Below are 17,769 nucleotides of genomic sequence, written 5' to 3' on the forward strand. Positions count from 1 at the left end.
ATTATTCATCTCAGAGCCTCTTTAAGGCAGTTTAGAACATCAGTCCCATTGTCACTTCAGGCCTTCTCTCTTCTATTCCCCTGACTAAAGTAGGGTCAGTATTTGCTTGGCATCTGTCCTGCCCGTCTAAAGCATTTTCAGTAATCTGCTTGGTATTCATGCTCCTCCTCTGCCTCAGAGCAAACCGGCATGAGCTGACGTCAATCTGCCAGCTTCATTGCCAGCCAGCTTAGATTTGAATCCTGGTCACTCCCGTTAGTTATTGTCCTGCAACCTAATTTAGCCCTTGCCTGCGGATATTCATCTTGTTTGTTGCTTTTGTCTGCCTTCTTCTGCCTGTTTGAGCCCGCCACTGCTGATGTATACACGGGTGCTGCACGTGTTAACCAAAATAAGAAAGAGGGATAAGAAAGAGGGACACTTAAGCCACACCCTAACCACGCCACCGCCACACCCCTAATCACGCATGGACGTCTAGTTCCCTTGGACATCGGCCGAGCTTTCGCTCGGCGCCATGTTCAAACACTGACATTTAACCGCTAGCTTTTGAAGGCTTTTGAGAAGCTGCATGTTGCTTTCCAGACGAAACACGACACTGGGATCATGAAAAACGCTCCAATTCACTGGAATGGAATGATGGTAGATCCCAAAAAAGTCATATCCGAAACACCGCAAAAACTTCTGTGTGAACCAGCCCTTAAAAATGCTGCAGGCTACGCGTTTACGTTTCAGCTAATCACTGCAAATCGCAAAACGCTTAAGATGAGAACAGCCACATAGACTAACATTGCACAAGCGCTTTTCAAAACGCTAGTGATTTCAAATCACCTGAAAAGCGCTCTAGTGTGAATGGGGCCTAAACATGCCTAGAATCGCTCTGAAAATCTGCTTCAAAAACCAATAGCGTTTTGCGAATCTGATAGAGGTTTCTGGTGTGCACTGGCCCAGAGGCTAACAATACTAAAGCTCTGATACTTACCCGGGGCTTTCTCCCACCCCATAAACAGTTCTAAGTCCCACTCCGTCCTCCCGTGGTCTGGCGTTCAGCCGCGGTGAGCTCCGTTACCAGGCCCAGTCAGGGTCACAGAGGCGCTCTGCTTGCTATAACAGAATTGCTGTTGTTTATCCCCTGTTTATTACCAGAAGAAGTGGGCTGTGCCCACGAAACGCGTTGCATCCTTGGGGTATCTTCAATAAATGTGTATTTATTTATTTAATCAGAGTCCTTGGTGTCTGCTTTAACGGAGGCAAGTCCACCACTTCCTCCCAGCACTTTTTAAAAATGTTATGTACTTTTATTCTACTGGCGCCTCTGTTCACCTACCAGTATATTCAAGTCCACCCCAGGTTGAGGGGTGATCTATCCTTTTTCTCCTATCTACAGAGAGCGACTTCTTAATCCTGAGTGAGGACAGGTCTAATCTTCTCACCTGCCTATTGAGTGGTTACCTGAGCGGTAAGCCATGTTTGTGAGTATTACCATCTCACTGTTTCAATTATTCAATCTGTCTTGACATACTACACCATATTGGGCTCTTGATTTCTCTTCAATTGTAGGGTCTACTGCGTGCGCAGTACACCCGGACTGACATCACCGAGCCCCCCGTTACCTAGGCTCACCGCGGCTGATCGGGAGACCATGGGAGGACGGCATGGGACTTAGATGTGTTTATGGGGTGGGAGGAAGCCCTGGGTAAGTATCAGAGCTTTAGTATTTTTCATCTCGGAGCTTCTTTAAGGCACTTTAGAACATCAGTCCCATTGTCACTTCAGGCCTTCTCTCTTCTATTCCCCTGACTAAAGTAGGGTCAGTATTTGCTTGGCATCTGTCCTGCCCGTCTAAAGCATTTTCAGTAATCTGCTTGGTATTCATGCTCCTCCTCTGCCTCAGTGCAAACCGGCATTAGCTGACGTCAATCTGCCAGCTTCATTGCCAGCCAGCTTAGATTTGAATCCTGGTCACTCCTGTTAGTTATTGTCCTGCAACCTAATTTAGCCCTTGCCTGCAGATATTAATCTTGTTTATTGCTTTTGTCTGCCTTCTTCTGCCTGTTTGAGCCCGCCACTGCTGATGTATACACGGGTGCTGCGCGTGTTAACCAAAAGTCTTGGAGAAATATTTGATTAATTTGTACAGATGATACAGTTGTAAAGGTGACCAAACACTAGTCCATACCTCCCAACTTTTTGAGATAAGAAAAAGGGACACTTAAGCCACACCCCTAACCACGCCACCGGCACACACCTAATCACGCATAGACGTCTAGTTCCCTTGGACGTCGGCCGACCTTTTACTCGGCGCCACGTTCAAACACTGAAATTTAACCGCTAGCTTTTGAAGGCTTTTGAGAAGCTGCATGTTGCTTTCCACACGAAACACGACACTGGGATCATGAAAAACGCTCCAATTCACTGGAATGGAATGATGGTAGATCCCAAAAAAGTCATGTCCGAAACGCTGCAAAAACTTCCGTGTGAACCAGCCCTTAAAAATTCCCCTACTTCCCCGGGCTGTGCAGTGTAGCCGAAGCGTAATCTCACCTGCCCGCCACATGGACCGGGTCTCTGCTGTCCCCGTCGGCTGCTGTTTCTTCACTCCTGAGTCCCAAAATGCATATGTGATGTAATGCAGAGGACAGAAACTAGGAGCACTGTGGCATGTACCTTATGTGACCACTAGAGGCCTCTAGTATTTTGCCCCTGCATTTTATGTCCCAGAATCACCCAGGACTTGGGAGTGAAGAAAGTGGCCAGCAGGTAGAGAAGAGACTGGAACCGCACCGTGGACAGGTGACAGTAGCTTCGTCGGCTGTTGAATCCAAAGCCACTAGCGACTCGCTCCCAACCTGCCACCAGAACTCGGTTGATCAGGAATCGTTTTGCAGCATCAATACCTAGCAGATTATATCAAATGATCGAATCAGACAGATATCTATGAAAAAAATTGCTAAGTGTATAATCACCGATGTGTGAGACCTATGGAAGCTGCCATATTTATTTCCTTTTAGACAATACCAGGTGCCTGGCAGTCCTGTTGATCTTTCGGGTCAGCAGGGTCTAAATCACACACCTGAAACAAGCTTGTTCAGGGTCTATGGCTTAAAGATCTGTATTGTTAAAATCACACAAAAGTAAACATACCAGTGCGTTAGGGGACATCTCCTATTACCCTCTGTCACAATTTCGCCGCTCCTCGCCGCATTAAAAGTGGTTAAAAACAGTTTTAAAAAGTTTGTTTGTAAACAAACAAAATGGCCACCAAAACAGGAAGTAGGTTGATGTACAGTATGTCCACACATAGAAAATACATCCATACACAAGCTGTATACAGCCTTCCTTTTGAATCTCAAGAGATCATTTGTGTGTTTCTTTCCCCCTGCAGCTATCTTCCACTGAAGTGTCAGGCTGTTTCTTCCTGCAGAGTGCAGACAGCTTTGCCTGTATGTAATTCCTCAGTATGTAAAAGCCCAGCCAGCTCAGAGGAGGATTTATCCAGCTTGTAAAAAGATAAGAGAGAAGAGAGAAGCTGCCCTAATCTAAATAGTGCAGAGAGGGGCCTGGAGGGGGGAGATGCATCACAGAACCACAACACTGAAGAACTTGGCAGCCTTCCAGACACAGGCTGACAAGTCTGACAAGAGAGAGATAAGTTGATTTATTACAGAGATGGTGATAGTAGAACGTGCTGCAGTAAGCCAGAACACATTAGAATAGCTTTTGGTACTTGTAGGATGATAAAAAACAGGATGCAATTTTTGTTACGGAGTCTCTTTAAGGCTCATACACACATCAGACTATAGTCTTTGGAAAATGAAAGATCACAGACCAATCTTACCCCCTTCCATGTAGTATGAGAGCCATACTCTACACAGTCTTTTCTATGGAGCTGAACTCCACATCAGAAAAAAATCTTTGCAAGATGCTGCACACACAGATGCTGTACAGACACAAAAGATCAGTATCTGCAAAAGATCTGTTCCTGCCAAAGATCCGTTCCTGCAAATTGCATTCATAGTCTATGAGATCTGCAGATCATCATACACACCTTGTTTAACTGACATTCATCTGCAGATCAGACAATCATCTGCAGATCTGAAAATCCATCCTGGTGGATCTGATCTGCAGATGAATGTCAGTTAAATCATGTGTGTATGATGATCTGCAGATCTCATAGACTATCATTGCAATTTGCAGGAATGGATTTTTGGCAGGAACAGATCTTTTGCAGATACTGATCTTTTGAATGTGTACAGCATCTTTGTGTGCAGCATCTTGCAAAGATTTTTTTCTGATGTGGAGTTCAGCTCCATAGAAAAGACTGTGTAGAGTATGGCTCTCATATTACATGAAGGGTGGTAAGATTGGTCTGTGATCTTTCATTTTCAAAAGACTATGGTCTGATGTGTGTATGTGGCCTTAAAGTATTAGAGGCAGAGGATCAGCAGGACACCAGGCAATTATTATTATATTTCCCTGAAAATAAGCCCTACCCCGAAAATAAGTCCTAGCATGATTTTTCAGGATTTTTTTCAGGATGCTTGGAATATAAGTCCTACTCCAAAAATAAGCCCTAGTTACAGTTCATTAAAAAAATCTATTTAAATCGGTGTCCAGGCATCTACAGTATACATGTAAAAAAGTAAAATCAATTGGCAATAGAATGCAGCAGGACAGATAGACCCTTCACCAAGGAGAGCAGACACCCCCAATCTCACTCAGAAGACCCCCGGACACCCAAAACATTAGGTGTTGGCAAGGGCTGAGCTCTCTGTAAATGTTCATGGAAAAATAAGACATGCACTAAAAATAAGCCCTGATGCAACTTTTGGAGCATAAATTGGTGAAAGTAAACGTTGCATGTAGTTCCAGGTATGACAGGTGAGGGTATGCCCTGCATGCAGTGCCAGGTATGACAGGTGAGGGTATGCCCTGCATGCAGTGCCAGGTATGACTGGTGAGGGTATGCCCTGCATGCAGTGCCAACTATGACAGGTGAGAGTATGTCCTGCATGCAGTTTCGGGTATAACGGATGAGGGTATACCCTGTATGCAATGCCAGGTATGACAGGTGAGGGTATGCCCTGCATACAGTTCCAGATATGACAGGTGAGGGTATACCCTGCATGCAGTGCCAGGTATGGCTGGTGAGGGTTTGCCCTGCATGCAGTGCTAACTATGACAGGTGAGGGTATGCCATGCATGTAGTGCCAGGTATGACGGGTGAGGGTATACCCTGAATGCAGTGCCAGGTATGACAGGTGAGGGTATGCCCTGCATGCAGTGCCAGGTATGATGGGTAAGGGTCTGCCCTGCATGTAGTACCAGGTATGAGAGGTGAGGGTATGCCCTGCATGCAGTTCCAGATATGACAGGTGAGGGTATACCCTGCATGTAGTACCAGATATGACAGGTGAGGGTATACCCTGCATGTAGTACCAGGTATGACAGGTGAGTGTATGCCCTGCATGTAGTGCCAGGTATGACAGGTGAGGGTATGCTCTGCATTCAGTGCCAGGTATGACAGGTGAGGGTATACCCTGCATGTAGTGCCAGGTATGACGGGTGAGTGTATGCCCTGCATGTAGAGCCAGGTATGGCTGGTGAGGGTATGCCCTGCATGTAGTGCCAGGTATGGCTGGTGAGGGTATGCCCTGCATGTAGTGCCAGGTATGACAGGTGAGTGTATGCCCTGCATGCAGTGCCAGGTATGACAGGTGAGTGTATGCCCTGCATGCAGTGCCAGGTATGACAGGTAAGGGTATGCCCTGCATGCAGTGCCAGGTATGACAGGTGAGGGTATGACCTGCATGTAGTGCCAGGTATGGCAGGTAAGTGTATGCCCTGCATGTAGTTCCATGTATGACAGGTGAGGGTATGCCCTGCATGTAGTGCCAGGTATGGCTGGTGAGTGTATGCCCTGCATGTAGTGCCAGGTATGACAGGTGAGGGTATGTCCTGCATGTAGTTCCATGTATGACAGGTGAGGGTATTCCCTGCATGTAGTGCCAGGTATGGCTGGTGAGGGTATGCCCTACATGTAGTGCCAGGTATGACAGGTGAGTGTATGCCCTGCATGTAGTGCCAGGTATGACAGGTGAGGGTATAAGCTGCATGCAGTGCCAAGTATGACAGGTGAGGGTATGCCCTGCATGTAGTGCCAGGTATGGCTGGTGAGGGTATACCCTGCATGTAGTGCCAGGTATGACGGGTGAGGGTATGCCCTGCATGCAGTGCCAGGTATGGCTGGTGAGGGTATGCCCTGCATGCAGTGCCAGGTATGATGGGTGAGGGTATGCCCTGCATGTAGTGCCAGGTATGACAGGTGAGGGTATGCCCTGCATGTAGTGCCATTTATGACAGGTGAGGGTATGCCCTGCATCATGTAGTGCCAGTGCCTTAGTACCAGGTAAGGGTATACCCTACATGCAGTGCCAGATGCCAGGTGAGGGTAAAAGCTGCATGCAGTGCCAGGTATGACAGGTGAGGGTATAAGCTGCATGCAGTGCCAGACAGAGGCGCTCAGTGTGGTTTTGATGCTGTTAAGCTGTATGCTCCTTTTTTCATTGGCCTGATGAAGCGGGATTGAGCCCGTGAAACGCGTTGCCTATTTTTACTGTGGAGTATAAATAAATTGTTGTTTGACTGTTGATGCCACAGTCCTTCCTTTGTTTGCTTTGTCCGCATGGATGGGATAGGCCCACCACTGCCCCATCGGTTTTAAGCTCGTTTAAGTGACTTTTATTCTATTGGCGCCTCTGGAAAGCTTCTACATAATGCAGTGCCAGGTATGACAGGTGAGGGTATAAGCTGCATGCAGTGCCAGGTATGACAGGTGAGGGTATAAGCTGCATGCAGTGCCAGGTAAGACAGGTGAGGGTATGCCCTGCATCATGTAGTGCCAGTGCCTTAGTACCAGGTAAGGGTATACCCTACATGCAGTGCCAGGTATGACAGGTGAGGGTATACCCTGCATGCAGATGCCAGGTGAGGGTATAAGCTGCAAGCAGTGTCAGTGATTCAGTGGCAGACATAACAGACAAGGTTATACTCTGCATATACTGTCAGCACCTGTGCCAAGCTCTGCCACCCTAGGGTCACCCTCTGTATGTAGTGACGGTGCCTAGCATGTGCAGGTAAGAATGTAGGCTGCTCAGACAGACAGAGAGGGAATAGGGAGGGCACATACCTTCTGCCTGGCTTGCTCTATAAACTGCAGGGGGGCTTTGCCCATCTCTAGCGCAGCCCCCAGCCAGGGGATCCAGCCGCTAATGCAGGGGGGTTGAGGGAGGCTCTGGCTGACCCTTGCCAGGAGGTTTCTCACCAGGAGGCCGGTGAGGAGGGCCAGCAGGAGCCCCACAGCGGGGTACGGCTCCGCGATCACCTCCAGCATCCTCGGCAGCCTGCGGGTACCTGCATTGGAGGGGGCGGGGCCGCAGAGACAGGTGCCCTCTGCGCTGACAGCGGCAATGGGCGTGTCTGTACCAAGGGAGACCCCTGGTTGCCAATGGGTGGAGCCTGGGTAGCGACCCCAGCCAATCAGAGTTGTGGGATGAGCACTTGGGCGGGACATTAAGAATCACATGCTTAGTCAATAGCACTCGCTACGCTGAACAACACTGATTAATGGGACAGCAATAGATGTCAGCTCATTGCAGCGGTTTATCACTCTACGCTGACTGTAGTTCTGTTATATTATACAAGTCACATGACACAGTTACAGGCAGCATAAGAGATATAATACTCTGTATGAAAACTTAGCATAAAGTCTGCGGGAGCATCAGGCATTTAGAACTCCATTTCCCGTCGTCCTCCGGGGTGGTGATGACGTCACAGCCCCATGTGCCCCTGCTTGTGGGTGCTGCTGGAGGTCCCGGGGCACTGTCTGGCAGGCTGAGAGCTCCGGGGGGGAGATGCCATCTTCTGAGGAGCGGCATCTGCCAGACGCCTGGCCGCGTCTCAGCAAGTTTATCTTGTCGGCCTGTGCTGCCAGTGTGGCCGAGCTAGGTACTGAGTGCCCCTGACACCTGTGTGCCCTGCTGGTGCCTCCTGTCCCCTGCGTGTGCCCTGCTGGTGCCTCCTGTCCCCTGCGTGTGCCCTGCTGGTGCCTCCTGTCCCCTGTGTTTGCCCTGCTGGTGCCTCCTGTCCCCTGTGTGTGCCCTGCTGGTGCCTCCTGTCCCCTGTGTGTGCCCTGCTGGTGCCTCCGTATCGGTCCCCTGTGTGTACCCTGCTGGTGCCTCCGGTCCCCTGTGTGTACCCTGCTGGTGCCTCCTGTCCCCTGTGTGTGCCCTGCTGGTGCCTCCGGTCCCCTGTGTGTGCCCTGCTGGTGCCTCCGGTCCCCTGTGTGTACCCTGCTGGTGCCTCCGGTCCCCGGTGTGTGCCCTGCTGGTGCCTCCGGTCCCCGGTGTGTGCCCTGCTGGTGCCTCCGGTCCCCGGTGTGTGCCCTGCTGGTGCCTCCGGTCCCCGGTGTGTGCCCTGCTGGTGCCTCCTGTAAGCTGTGTGTGCCCTGCTGGTGCCTCCTGTAAGCTGTGTGTGCCCTGCTAGTGCCTCCTGTAAGCTGTGTGTGCCCTGCTAGTGCCTCCTGTCCCCTGTGTGTGCCCTGCTGGTGCCTCCTGTCCCCTGTGTGTGCCCTGCTGGTGCCTCCTGTCCCTGTGTGTCCCCTGCCGGTGCCTCCTGGTCCTATGTGTGCCCTGCCTGTGTCTTCTGGTCCTATGTGTGCCCTGCTGGTGCCTCCTGTTCTCTGTGTGTGCTGCTGGTGCCTCCTGTCCCCTGTGTGTGCTTTGCTGGTGCCTCCAGTGCCCTGCCGGTGCCTCCTGTCGCCTGTGTGTGCCCTGTTGGAACCTCTGTCCCCTGTGTGTGCCTTACCATTTCCTCCCTTCCCTGTGTGTGCCTTGCTGGTGCCTTCTGTCCCTGTGTGTTCCCTGTCAATCCTTCCTGTCCCTGTGTGTGCCCTCCCGATCCTTCTTATCCCTGTGTGTGCATTGCCCGTGCATTCTGTTACTGCGTGTGCCCGGCTGGTGCATCCTGTCCCTGTGTGTGCCCTGCTGGTGCCTCCTGTCCCCTGTGTGTTCCCTGCTGGTGCCTCCTGTCCCTGTGTGTGCCCTGCCAGCACTTCCTGTCTCCTGTGTGTGCCCTGCTGGGGCCTCCTGTCTCCTGTGTGTGCCCTGCTGGTGCCTCCTGTGTGTGCCCTGCTGGTGCCTCCTGTCTCCTGTGTGTGCCCTGCTGGTGCCTCCTGTCTCCTGTGTGTGCCCTGCTGGGGCCTCCTGTCTCCTGTGTGTGCCCTGCTGGTGCCTCCTGTCCCTGTGTGTGTCCTGCTGGTGCCTCCTGTCCCTGTGTGTGCCCTGCCAGCACTTCCTGTACCCTGTGTGTGCCCTGCTGGTGCCTCCGGTCCCCTGTGTGTTCCCTTCTGGTGCCTCCTGTCCCTGTGTGTGTCCTGCCAGCACTTCCTGTACCCTGTGTGGGCCCTGCCAGCACTTCCTGCCCCCTGTGTGTGCCCTGCTGCTGCCTCCTGTCCCCTGTGTGTGCCCTGCTGGTGCCTCTGGTCCCCTGTGTGTGTACACTGCTGGTTCTTTCTCTCCCAGTTCCTATGTGTGCCATGTGCCCACCATCATTTTTCTCCTACACACTGGATACATTTACTTATCTGCCATTAGAATTTTTCTTTGTTCAGTTTTATGTTTAGTTGGTTTTAAAGGTCACCTGAACTGAGAGGGATTTGAAGGCTGCTATATTTATATTTCATTTTAATCAATTGTTGGCCTGGCTGTCCTGCTGATCCTCTGCCTCCAATACTTTTAGCCATAGACCCAGAACAAGCATGCAAAGCAGATGTTTGGCTGAAGTGTGACTGCATTAGCCACGTTTGTTTCAGTTTTATGATCCAGATCCTACTGCAGCCAAACAGATCAGCAGGGCAGCCAGGCAACTGGTATTGTTTAAAAGGAAATAAATATGGCAGCCTTCATAGCCCTCTCAATTCAGGTGTCCTTTAACTGTTTTGTGGCTTTGATGAAATAAGTAGTGTTTTTTTTACAGATAGATATTCCTCTCTTATGCTCACAGTGACTTTCCCCCTGGACCTCACTAAAACCCGCCTGCAGATACAAGGAGAAGCAGCACTGAAACAGCATGGCGAGACAGGACTGGCGGTGCCTTACAGAGGGATGGTGCGCACTGCAGCAGGCATAGTGCAGGAGGAAGGCTTGCTGAAGCTCTGGCAGGGGGCAACGCCTGCAGTCTATCGCCACATCGGTAACTAACTGCATGATCCCCTGACAACATAGGAAATGGAGATCGATGGTACAGAGGTGCCAATTAGAATGAAAACATCTGAGACCCACCAAAAAAGCTATAGCGTAAAAGCAAACGCTAAGGCCCCATTCACACTTGAGTGCTTTTCAGTTGATTTCAGCATCGCTGGAAATCACTAGCGTTTTGAAAAGCGCTTGGTCAATGTTAAGTATATGTGGCTGTTCTCACTTAAAGAGAGTCTGAAGCCATAATTAAAATGGCTTTTTTGCTTATATATAGCAGGGGCATGTGTGCCCCTGCTAAAACGCCGCTATCCCGCAGCTAAACGAGGGTCCTTTCCCCTCCAAATCCCCCCTGTGCTGCCCGGGGAGCGCTTCCGTGTGAGGCAGGGCTATGAGCTGCAGCCCTGCCTCACACGCGTCTATCAGCGGCGGATCTCCGCCTCTCCCCCGCCCTTCTCAGTCTGCCTGCGCTGAGAGGGCGGGGGAGAGGCGGAGATCAGCCGCTGACAGACGCGTGTAGAGGCAGAGCTGCAGCTCATACCCTTGCCTCACACGGAAGCGCACAGGGGCAGCAAAATCTACGACCAAGTTGGTCGTGATTTTGCAGGGGGGGATTTGGAGGGGAAAGGACCCTCGTTCAGCCGCGGGATAGCGGCGTTTTAGCAGGGGCACACATGCCCCTGCTATATATAAGGAAAAAAAACATTTTTATTATGGCTTCAGACTCTCTTTAAGTGTTTTGTGTTTTTCAGCGATGAGCTGAAACGCAAACTCGTAACCTGCACCATTTCTGAGTGATTTTAAGCGATTAGCGCTTCAATGTTAAAGATAGGAGCGCTTCAAAATCGCCCAAAAGCGCTGGGCTGTTCACAATAATCAGCGTTTTCCCAGCGCTTTTACTCAGTAAATATAGCAGATTAGCCACAAGACAGAGCAGATTACCCAGAAAACACCTCTGTTTCCTGGCTAGCGGCCATCTCCTGGAAAACGATGAAAAACTCTATCCCATTCGTGAAAAAATGCTCAAAATACTATTGAGAAAAACGCCAGAAAACGCTCAGCGTTTGCTTTTGCGTTTAGCGATTTGTAGCGTGAACAAAGCCTCAGTGCTTTTTGAAGTGATTTTTTTTTTAAGGCGATTCTACGCATGTGCCTAGAGATTTTGTAATCATGCCTAGAGATTTTTGTAGCGTTTTGGTGTAGTTTGTTATTTTTTGTTACAGTAGAGCTGTAACTGAACAGCTTCTGTAACAAAAACGCTTGGAAAATCGCTCCGATCTAGCGCTTTCCAGAGCAATTTTCCACTTTCCTATGCTTATTATTGAGGCTGAATCGCCTCAGAAATCAGGACCTGCGTTTGCGATTGGGAAAATAGCTCATCGCTCTGGTGTGATCCATCCCATTTAAATACATTAGCCAAGCACTTTTCAAATCGCAAGCGTTTTAAAAAGCGCTCTTGGTGGGCACCAGCCCTAAAATCCATTTAAAAATGGAGATAGTGGTGACCTTACCTCCAACACTTAAAGAGGAACTCCAGTGAAAATAATGTAATAAATAAAAGTGCTTCATTTCTACAATAATTATGTATAAATGATTTAGTCAGTGTTTGCCCATTGTGAAATATTTTAAATCCCTAATTTACATTCTGACATTTATCACATGGTTTCATTTTTAGTGTTGGCAGGTGATGTAGCTGCTGCATGCTTTTTTGGCAGCTGGAAACAGCTGTAAACAGCTATTTCCCACAAAGCAGCAAGGTTCACAGACAGGAAACTGCCAGAAGTACCTTGGTACTCAGAGCTTCTTGTGGGAGGGGTTTCACCACCATATCAGCCATACAGCGCCCCCTGATGATCAGTTTGTGAAAAGGAATAGATTTCTCATGTAAAAGGGGGGTATCAGCTACTGATTGGGATTAAATTCAATTCTTGGTCGGAGTTTCTCTTTAGAACACCTACTTCCTCAGGCAATGTTGTGCAGCATTTGTTTGTCCAGTGTAAAAGCCTGGCACCTCCGCCAGGGTGGACAAACCGATACTCCACAACATTGCCTGATGAAGTGGATACGCCTTCGAAACGCATGTGGAGTTGTCGTCGTGGCTTTTTTCGCAAATAAAGAAATGCTGTTTGAAATTGCACATGTGGTTTTTTGAATGTTGGTGGTAATTCCACCGCTATCTCCATTTTTAAATGGATTTTAGATGTTTTTATTCTGATTGGCACCTTTGTACCATTGATTTCCATTTCCTATATATCGGTCACCCTTGGTGGAGGGGTGCATCCCCGTTCAACTTCTACAACAGAGAACGACTTTTAGCCCAAGTGAGGATGGGATTGTGGTCTCCATCTGTATTTCTAGTGGTCGCCTGTATGGTGACCTATCTTTGTGAGTATACTGTATTTCAGTTAAAGGACAACTGTAATGAGAGGGATATGGAGGCAGCCATATTTATTTCCTTTTAAACAATACTAGTTGCCTTGCTATCCTGCTGATCCTCTGCTTCTAATACTTTTAGCCATAGACCCTGAACAAGCATGCAGCAGATCGGATGTTTCTGACATTATCGTCAGATCTGACAAGATTAGCTGCATGTTTGTTTTTGGTGTTAGTCAGACACTACTACACCGGCGGGGCTGCCAGGCAACTGGTATTGTTTAAAAAGAAATCAATATAGCAGCCTCCATATTTTTTCACTTCAGTTTTCCTTTAAAACATTTTTCACCCCTGAGTAGTACGTACTATGCCATTGGGGCTCTCGGTTTCTGTTTATCTCTTTCCCTGACGACATCTATCACAGGGTTCAAGGGTCGCATGTATTTAGGAACACAGCCAGCCTACCCTTATGCTACGTACACACATGCGACAACGATCGTTCGTTAAGAACGACGAACGAACTTTTAATTGATGAAAGAACGACCTAAGTAAAGGTAGTTTTAAAATGTGTGTAACGATCTGATCGTTAGAACGAACGTTACATCACAGAAAGCAACTATTGCGCCTGCGCATAAAAATGAGAAGTTCCATGGAGAAATAGTGAAATGCGCATGTCAAGCCTAGTACGAACGATCGTTTCCAACGATGTACTACTTTTGCAAACGATCGTCGTTGGTTAAAATCCGCCGAGACAGAACTTTCTTTTGTAGCGATTTGGCTCGTTCGTCGTTTGCCTTAATAGTCGGTGGTTCGTTTTTTGTAACGATCGTCGTTGGTAAAGATCGGGGAACGATCGTTACAAACGACTATAGTCGCATGTGTGTATGCACCTTTACTCTTAAAAGTTGTATTGGTGTCTAGAGATGGTCAAAGACATGCAAATATTTTTGTCTTGCATGCAGATTTAATGCAAGCTGTATTCATTTTGGAATTGAGCCAATCAAATGTATCTGTTGTTTTTGATTGGCCCAATTTTAAAAATGTATGCCACATACCACTATGCCTGAATTAACTTCTCATTGACCATCTCTGTTGGTGTCCCTCTATTGCCTGTCCACTCTGGTCTTTAAAGTGAACCTGAGGTGAGAGCTATATGGAGGCTGCCATATTTATTTCCTTTTAAGTAATACCAGTTGCCTGGCAGCCCTGCTGATCCTCTGCCTCTAATACTATTAGCCATAGCCCCTGAACAAGCATGCAGCAGATCAGGTGTTTCTGACATTGTCAGATCTGATAAGATTAGCTGCATGTTTGTTTCTGGTGTGATTCAGACACTACTGCAGCCAAATAGACCAACAGGACTGCCAGGCAACTGGTATTGTTTAACAGGAAATAAGTATGGCAGTCTCCATATTCCTCTTGTTACAGTTGTCCTTTAAAGCAAATTTGAAGCGAACATACATTTCTGAGATAATGAACTGTATTTGTTTTACGGATAATAAATATAACATCAGTAGCAAAGAAAAGAGTCTCCAGATTTCCAGTACAGGAAGAGTTAAAGGACAACCAAGGTGGGTGACATGTGACATGATGAGATAGACATGTGTATGTATTGTGCCTAGCATACAAATAACTAGGCAGTGTTCCTTTTTTTCTTTCTCTGCCTGAAAGAGTTAAACATCAGGTATGCAAGTGACAGTTTCTATTCGGGTCGGACAGGGTCAGACTATAGCATATTCCTCAATGATGAGTAATTACAGCCATAAAATGCTTTCCTGTCAGTAAATGGCTTCCTGGAGCAAGAAAGAGATTAAAGGGTCAATAGTTCATAGATTTGAGCTCTGACATACTTCAGTGAAGGTGTCATTGAACAGAGTCAATGAAAAAGTAAAAACTAGGTTTAAACAGTGCTGCTCATCCGGATTCCGGATATCTGGGCCCAAATCCAGACAGCAATCTGTGGATATTTGGTCGCACACCCGGATATACTGTTGCTAAGGAGATGGCATCATTGAGCCAATCAGAAGGCTCCCAGCCTAAGCCCTGGCACCCAATCACAGAAAGGAACCCAGGCCAGCCCCCCTGTATATTAATGAGGGCTGCCATAATGAGACATATCGTCCTTGCTTTGTGAATGCTCACTGAGAGACATGCTCCAGTGCTGCTGGCCTAGCAAGTGCTGTACACAGTGATAAACCTAAAGCTGTTCAGTGAGTAACCCCTTCTCTATCACTACACTATTGTTATCTTGTTAATTAGCTTGATTTCATTGTGTGACAGTCAGTGTGTGCTGCAGGGCTGCTGCAGCTGCTATGTGTCTGTGTGTGTGCTGTGCACAGACCAGGCCAGCTGCTTACTGCTGGCCAGCTATTAGCCTTAGCTAGCTACAGTATAGGTTAGGTTAGGGATTAGGGAATAGGATTACTGTGTTATTGTGTAGTTAGTACTGTAGTACTGCAGTCAGTGCTAGTAGTTGTTAGAGTAGTAGTACTACTGTGTTAGCTTACTACAGAACTGCTGTGCTGCTGAGCAGTTCCAGTGTGACAGTCACTCGGCATGTGGCCCTTGGCACTTGTCACGTGGCCCTTGGCACTTTGCAGTGGGACTTGGCACGTGGCACTTTTCACGTGGCCCTTGGCACTTTGCAGTGGGACTTGGCACGTGGCCCTTGGCACGTGGCACTTTGCACGTGGCTCTTGGCACTTTGCATTGGGACTTGGCACTTTGCACGTGCAAAGTGCCATGTGCCACTGCCAAGTGCCATGTCCGGCATGCTCCTGGCAGACGCTACACCTGCTGCTGCTGCATTGCCCTGCTCCTGCTGCCTTTGCTGCTCCCACCGCCAGGGTGCCACAGGCCACTGCTGCTGTGCTGATACCACCTATATTTAACCCAAAACACAATTGCTGCGTAATTTTTTTTTGGAGGTGTCTGGGCTGAAAACTGTCATGTCCCAGTTGTGCGGTTGGACTTTGGATACCATGTGGGCTGCATGACCACTGTCTGGAACCTAGGCCTAATGTTAATTGACAGACATTTTTTTTTTGTTGGGGGGGAGGGATTTTAAGTCCCCCACATCATCAATTAGTGTTTCCGTTTAAAAAATATTGATGCTACTTGCCTCATTTACCCTAAAAAACGTTTTTAAAGCAATATAAAGGCCACTTCCGGTTTATCTATCTAGATACCCGAATCCGGTCGGATGTCCGATTCAGATTCGGATTGGAAAATTTTGAAATCGGTTATCTGGATCCGAATCGGATCCGGATTTTGAAAAGGGGTATCCGAGCAGCACTGGATTTAAATATAAAATAGAACTGTGGGAAAAAAAAAAGGTCATTTTAGGAGAAGGAGGATAGATATAATTGTTTTTCTGATCAGTTTATTTTCACCTCGGATGTCCTTTAACCACTTGCCGACCAGGGGATTTTTCACTGATCGGTGCTGCGTGGGCTCTCCAGCCCGCAGCACCGATCAGGAGTGCAGCAGGGCAATCAGACTACCCTCCTTTTTTCCCTACTAGGGGGATGTCCTGCTGGGGGGGGTCTGATCGCCGCCGGCTGCAGTTGCTTAGCGGGGGGGGCTCTTCAAAGCCCCCCTCCGCAGCGTTCTCCGCCGTCTCTCCCGCTCCCTCCCTCTCCCTCCCCCTGTGAGCTGCGCAGGACGGATTTCCGTCCTGCGCATTGAAGGATAGGCTCAGCCTATCATATGCCGGCGATCCCCGGCCAATCAGAGGCCGGGGATCGCCGATCTGCCTTACGGCGCTGCTGCGCAGCAGCGCCGTATGATGTAAACAGTGGGGATTTCTTCCCCGCCTGTTTACATTTTGCCGGCGAGCCGGATCGAGCGGCCGTTTCCATGGTAACCCGCAGACGACCAGTTTACGCCAATCGGCGTTAGCTGGTCGTCAAGAGGTTAAAAAAAACTTGTGTTGTTATCTATGCAAAGGAGCTTTTCTGAGCTAGTAGGCCAACTTGGTCAAACAGTACTATTTTCTGAAGTTTAAACCGCCAAGAAACAGTAAGGGCTTGTTCACATCTAGGGGGTTTTCGGGTTTTTTTTTTTTAAGCGCCGGCGATTTTGAGAGAGTTTGTTTCTGATCCGCTCAGCAAAGCGCTGCCTGTACCATTTTCTGAGAGTTTTCTTACCCTGGGCTTCCTCCCACGCCGTCCTCCCGCGGTCTCCCGTTCAGCCGCGGTAAGCCCCGGTAACAGGCTCAGTGACATCAGTCCGTGTCTACTGCCATTGTGCCGGGAGGTCTGCTTATGCGCAGTAGTCCCTGACTGGCATCGACTGGGCCTGGTAACGGAGCTCACCGCGGCTGAACGGCAGACCACGGGAGGACGGGGTGAAACTTAGACTGTTTATGGGGCAGGAGGAAGCCCCGGGTAAGTATCAGAGCTTGAGTTTATTTAGTCTCCGAGTCTCTTTAAAATTTCCAAAACAATAAGCAATCTTAAACTTCATCTCTAAGCAACAGTACTGTTTGGAGTACAGACTGGCCAGAATCTACCAAACTATGATAACAATTCAGTGTGTTTGCTGTGTTTTATGTGCTCTTAAAAACAAGTAGGTGAAGTTTGCCATAATGTTTTTGTGGAGGTACAAACCCATTATGTGTATGCAGCATAAGCTGGCAAATATTTCCAGGTTCTGATCACGCCTACAATACAGAACCCATCTACAGCTGCTGACATTAGTAAGGCCATTGTGAAGTGGGCCTAGGAGTAACCCCCATGTCTCTGTTGTGCAGTGTACTCTGGGGTCCGCATGGTGGCCTATGAGCAGCTTCGGGATTCCCCACTTGGGAAAGGAGATGGTGACGTCTTTCCTCTGTGGTAGGTGGCCTCTTATTCTGTCTGCTATAATGACCTTTTTATTCCCTCAACATACAGTATAGTACCGCTCAACTTTATTGACATAAGAAAGAGGGATGCTTTAAGATGCACCCCTGACACACCTCTAACCACGCCTCCAGCACACCCCTCATCATGCATATTGCATAGAATTTGAAGCAAAAGTTGTCGTTTTATCATTCAAACCACACTGAACCTCTCTATCATCAGTAGTTTTCTTTCAGTTTAGACTACACTTCAGGTTAGAGACAAATGAGGCTGTGGGGTTGATGTGGCTGTGTAATATTTAA

General features: G+C 48.5%; 2 protein-coding genes across 4 annotated transcripts in view; one reads left to right on the forward strand and one right to left on the reverse strand.

Annotated features, from left to right (window-relative positions):
- Positions 1-7,468, reverse strand: part of CYP39A1 (cytochrome P450 family 39 subfamily A member 1) — a 119,117-nt gene extending 111,649 nt beyond the window's left edge. For both annotated transcript variants that reach the window (XM_068279053.1, XM_068279052.1), the window contains exon 1: positions 7,187-7,468. In XM_068279053.1, coding sequence (XP_068135154.1) covers positions 7,187-7,390 — 204 coding nt within the window. In that variant the 5' untranslated portion in view covers positions 7,391-7,468. The remainder of the gene's footprint in view (positions 1-7,186) is intronic.
- A 354-nt stretch (positions 7,469-7,822) lies between these two features.
- SLC25A27 (solute carrier family 25 member 27) overlaps positions 7,823-17,769 on the forward strand; it is a 71,652-nt gene continuing 61,705 nt past the window's right edge. Inside the window, exons 1-3 of one of the 2 annotated variants that reach the window (XM_068280183.1) lie at positions 7,823-8,004; positions 10,060-10,248; positions 17,377-17,461. In XM_068280183.1, coding sequence (XP_068136284.1) covers positions 7,911-8,004; positions 10,060-10,248; positions 17,377-17,461 — 368 coding nt within the window. In that variant the 5' untranslated portion in view covers positions 7,823-7,910. The remainder of the gene's footprint in view (positions 8,005-10,059; positions 10,249-17,376; positions 17,462-17,769) is intronic. The other variant, XM_068280182.1, reaches the window with a different exon arrangement.

Source organism: Hyperolius riggenbachi, chromosome 4, assembly GCF_040937935.1.
Source record: "Hyperolius riggenbachi isolate aHypRig1 chromosome 4, aHypRig1.pri, whole genome shotgun sequence".
Classification (NCBI taxonomy): Eukaryota; Metazoa; Chordata; class Amphibia; order Anura; family Hyperoliidae; genus Hyperolius; species Hyperolius riggenbachi.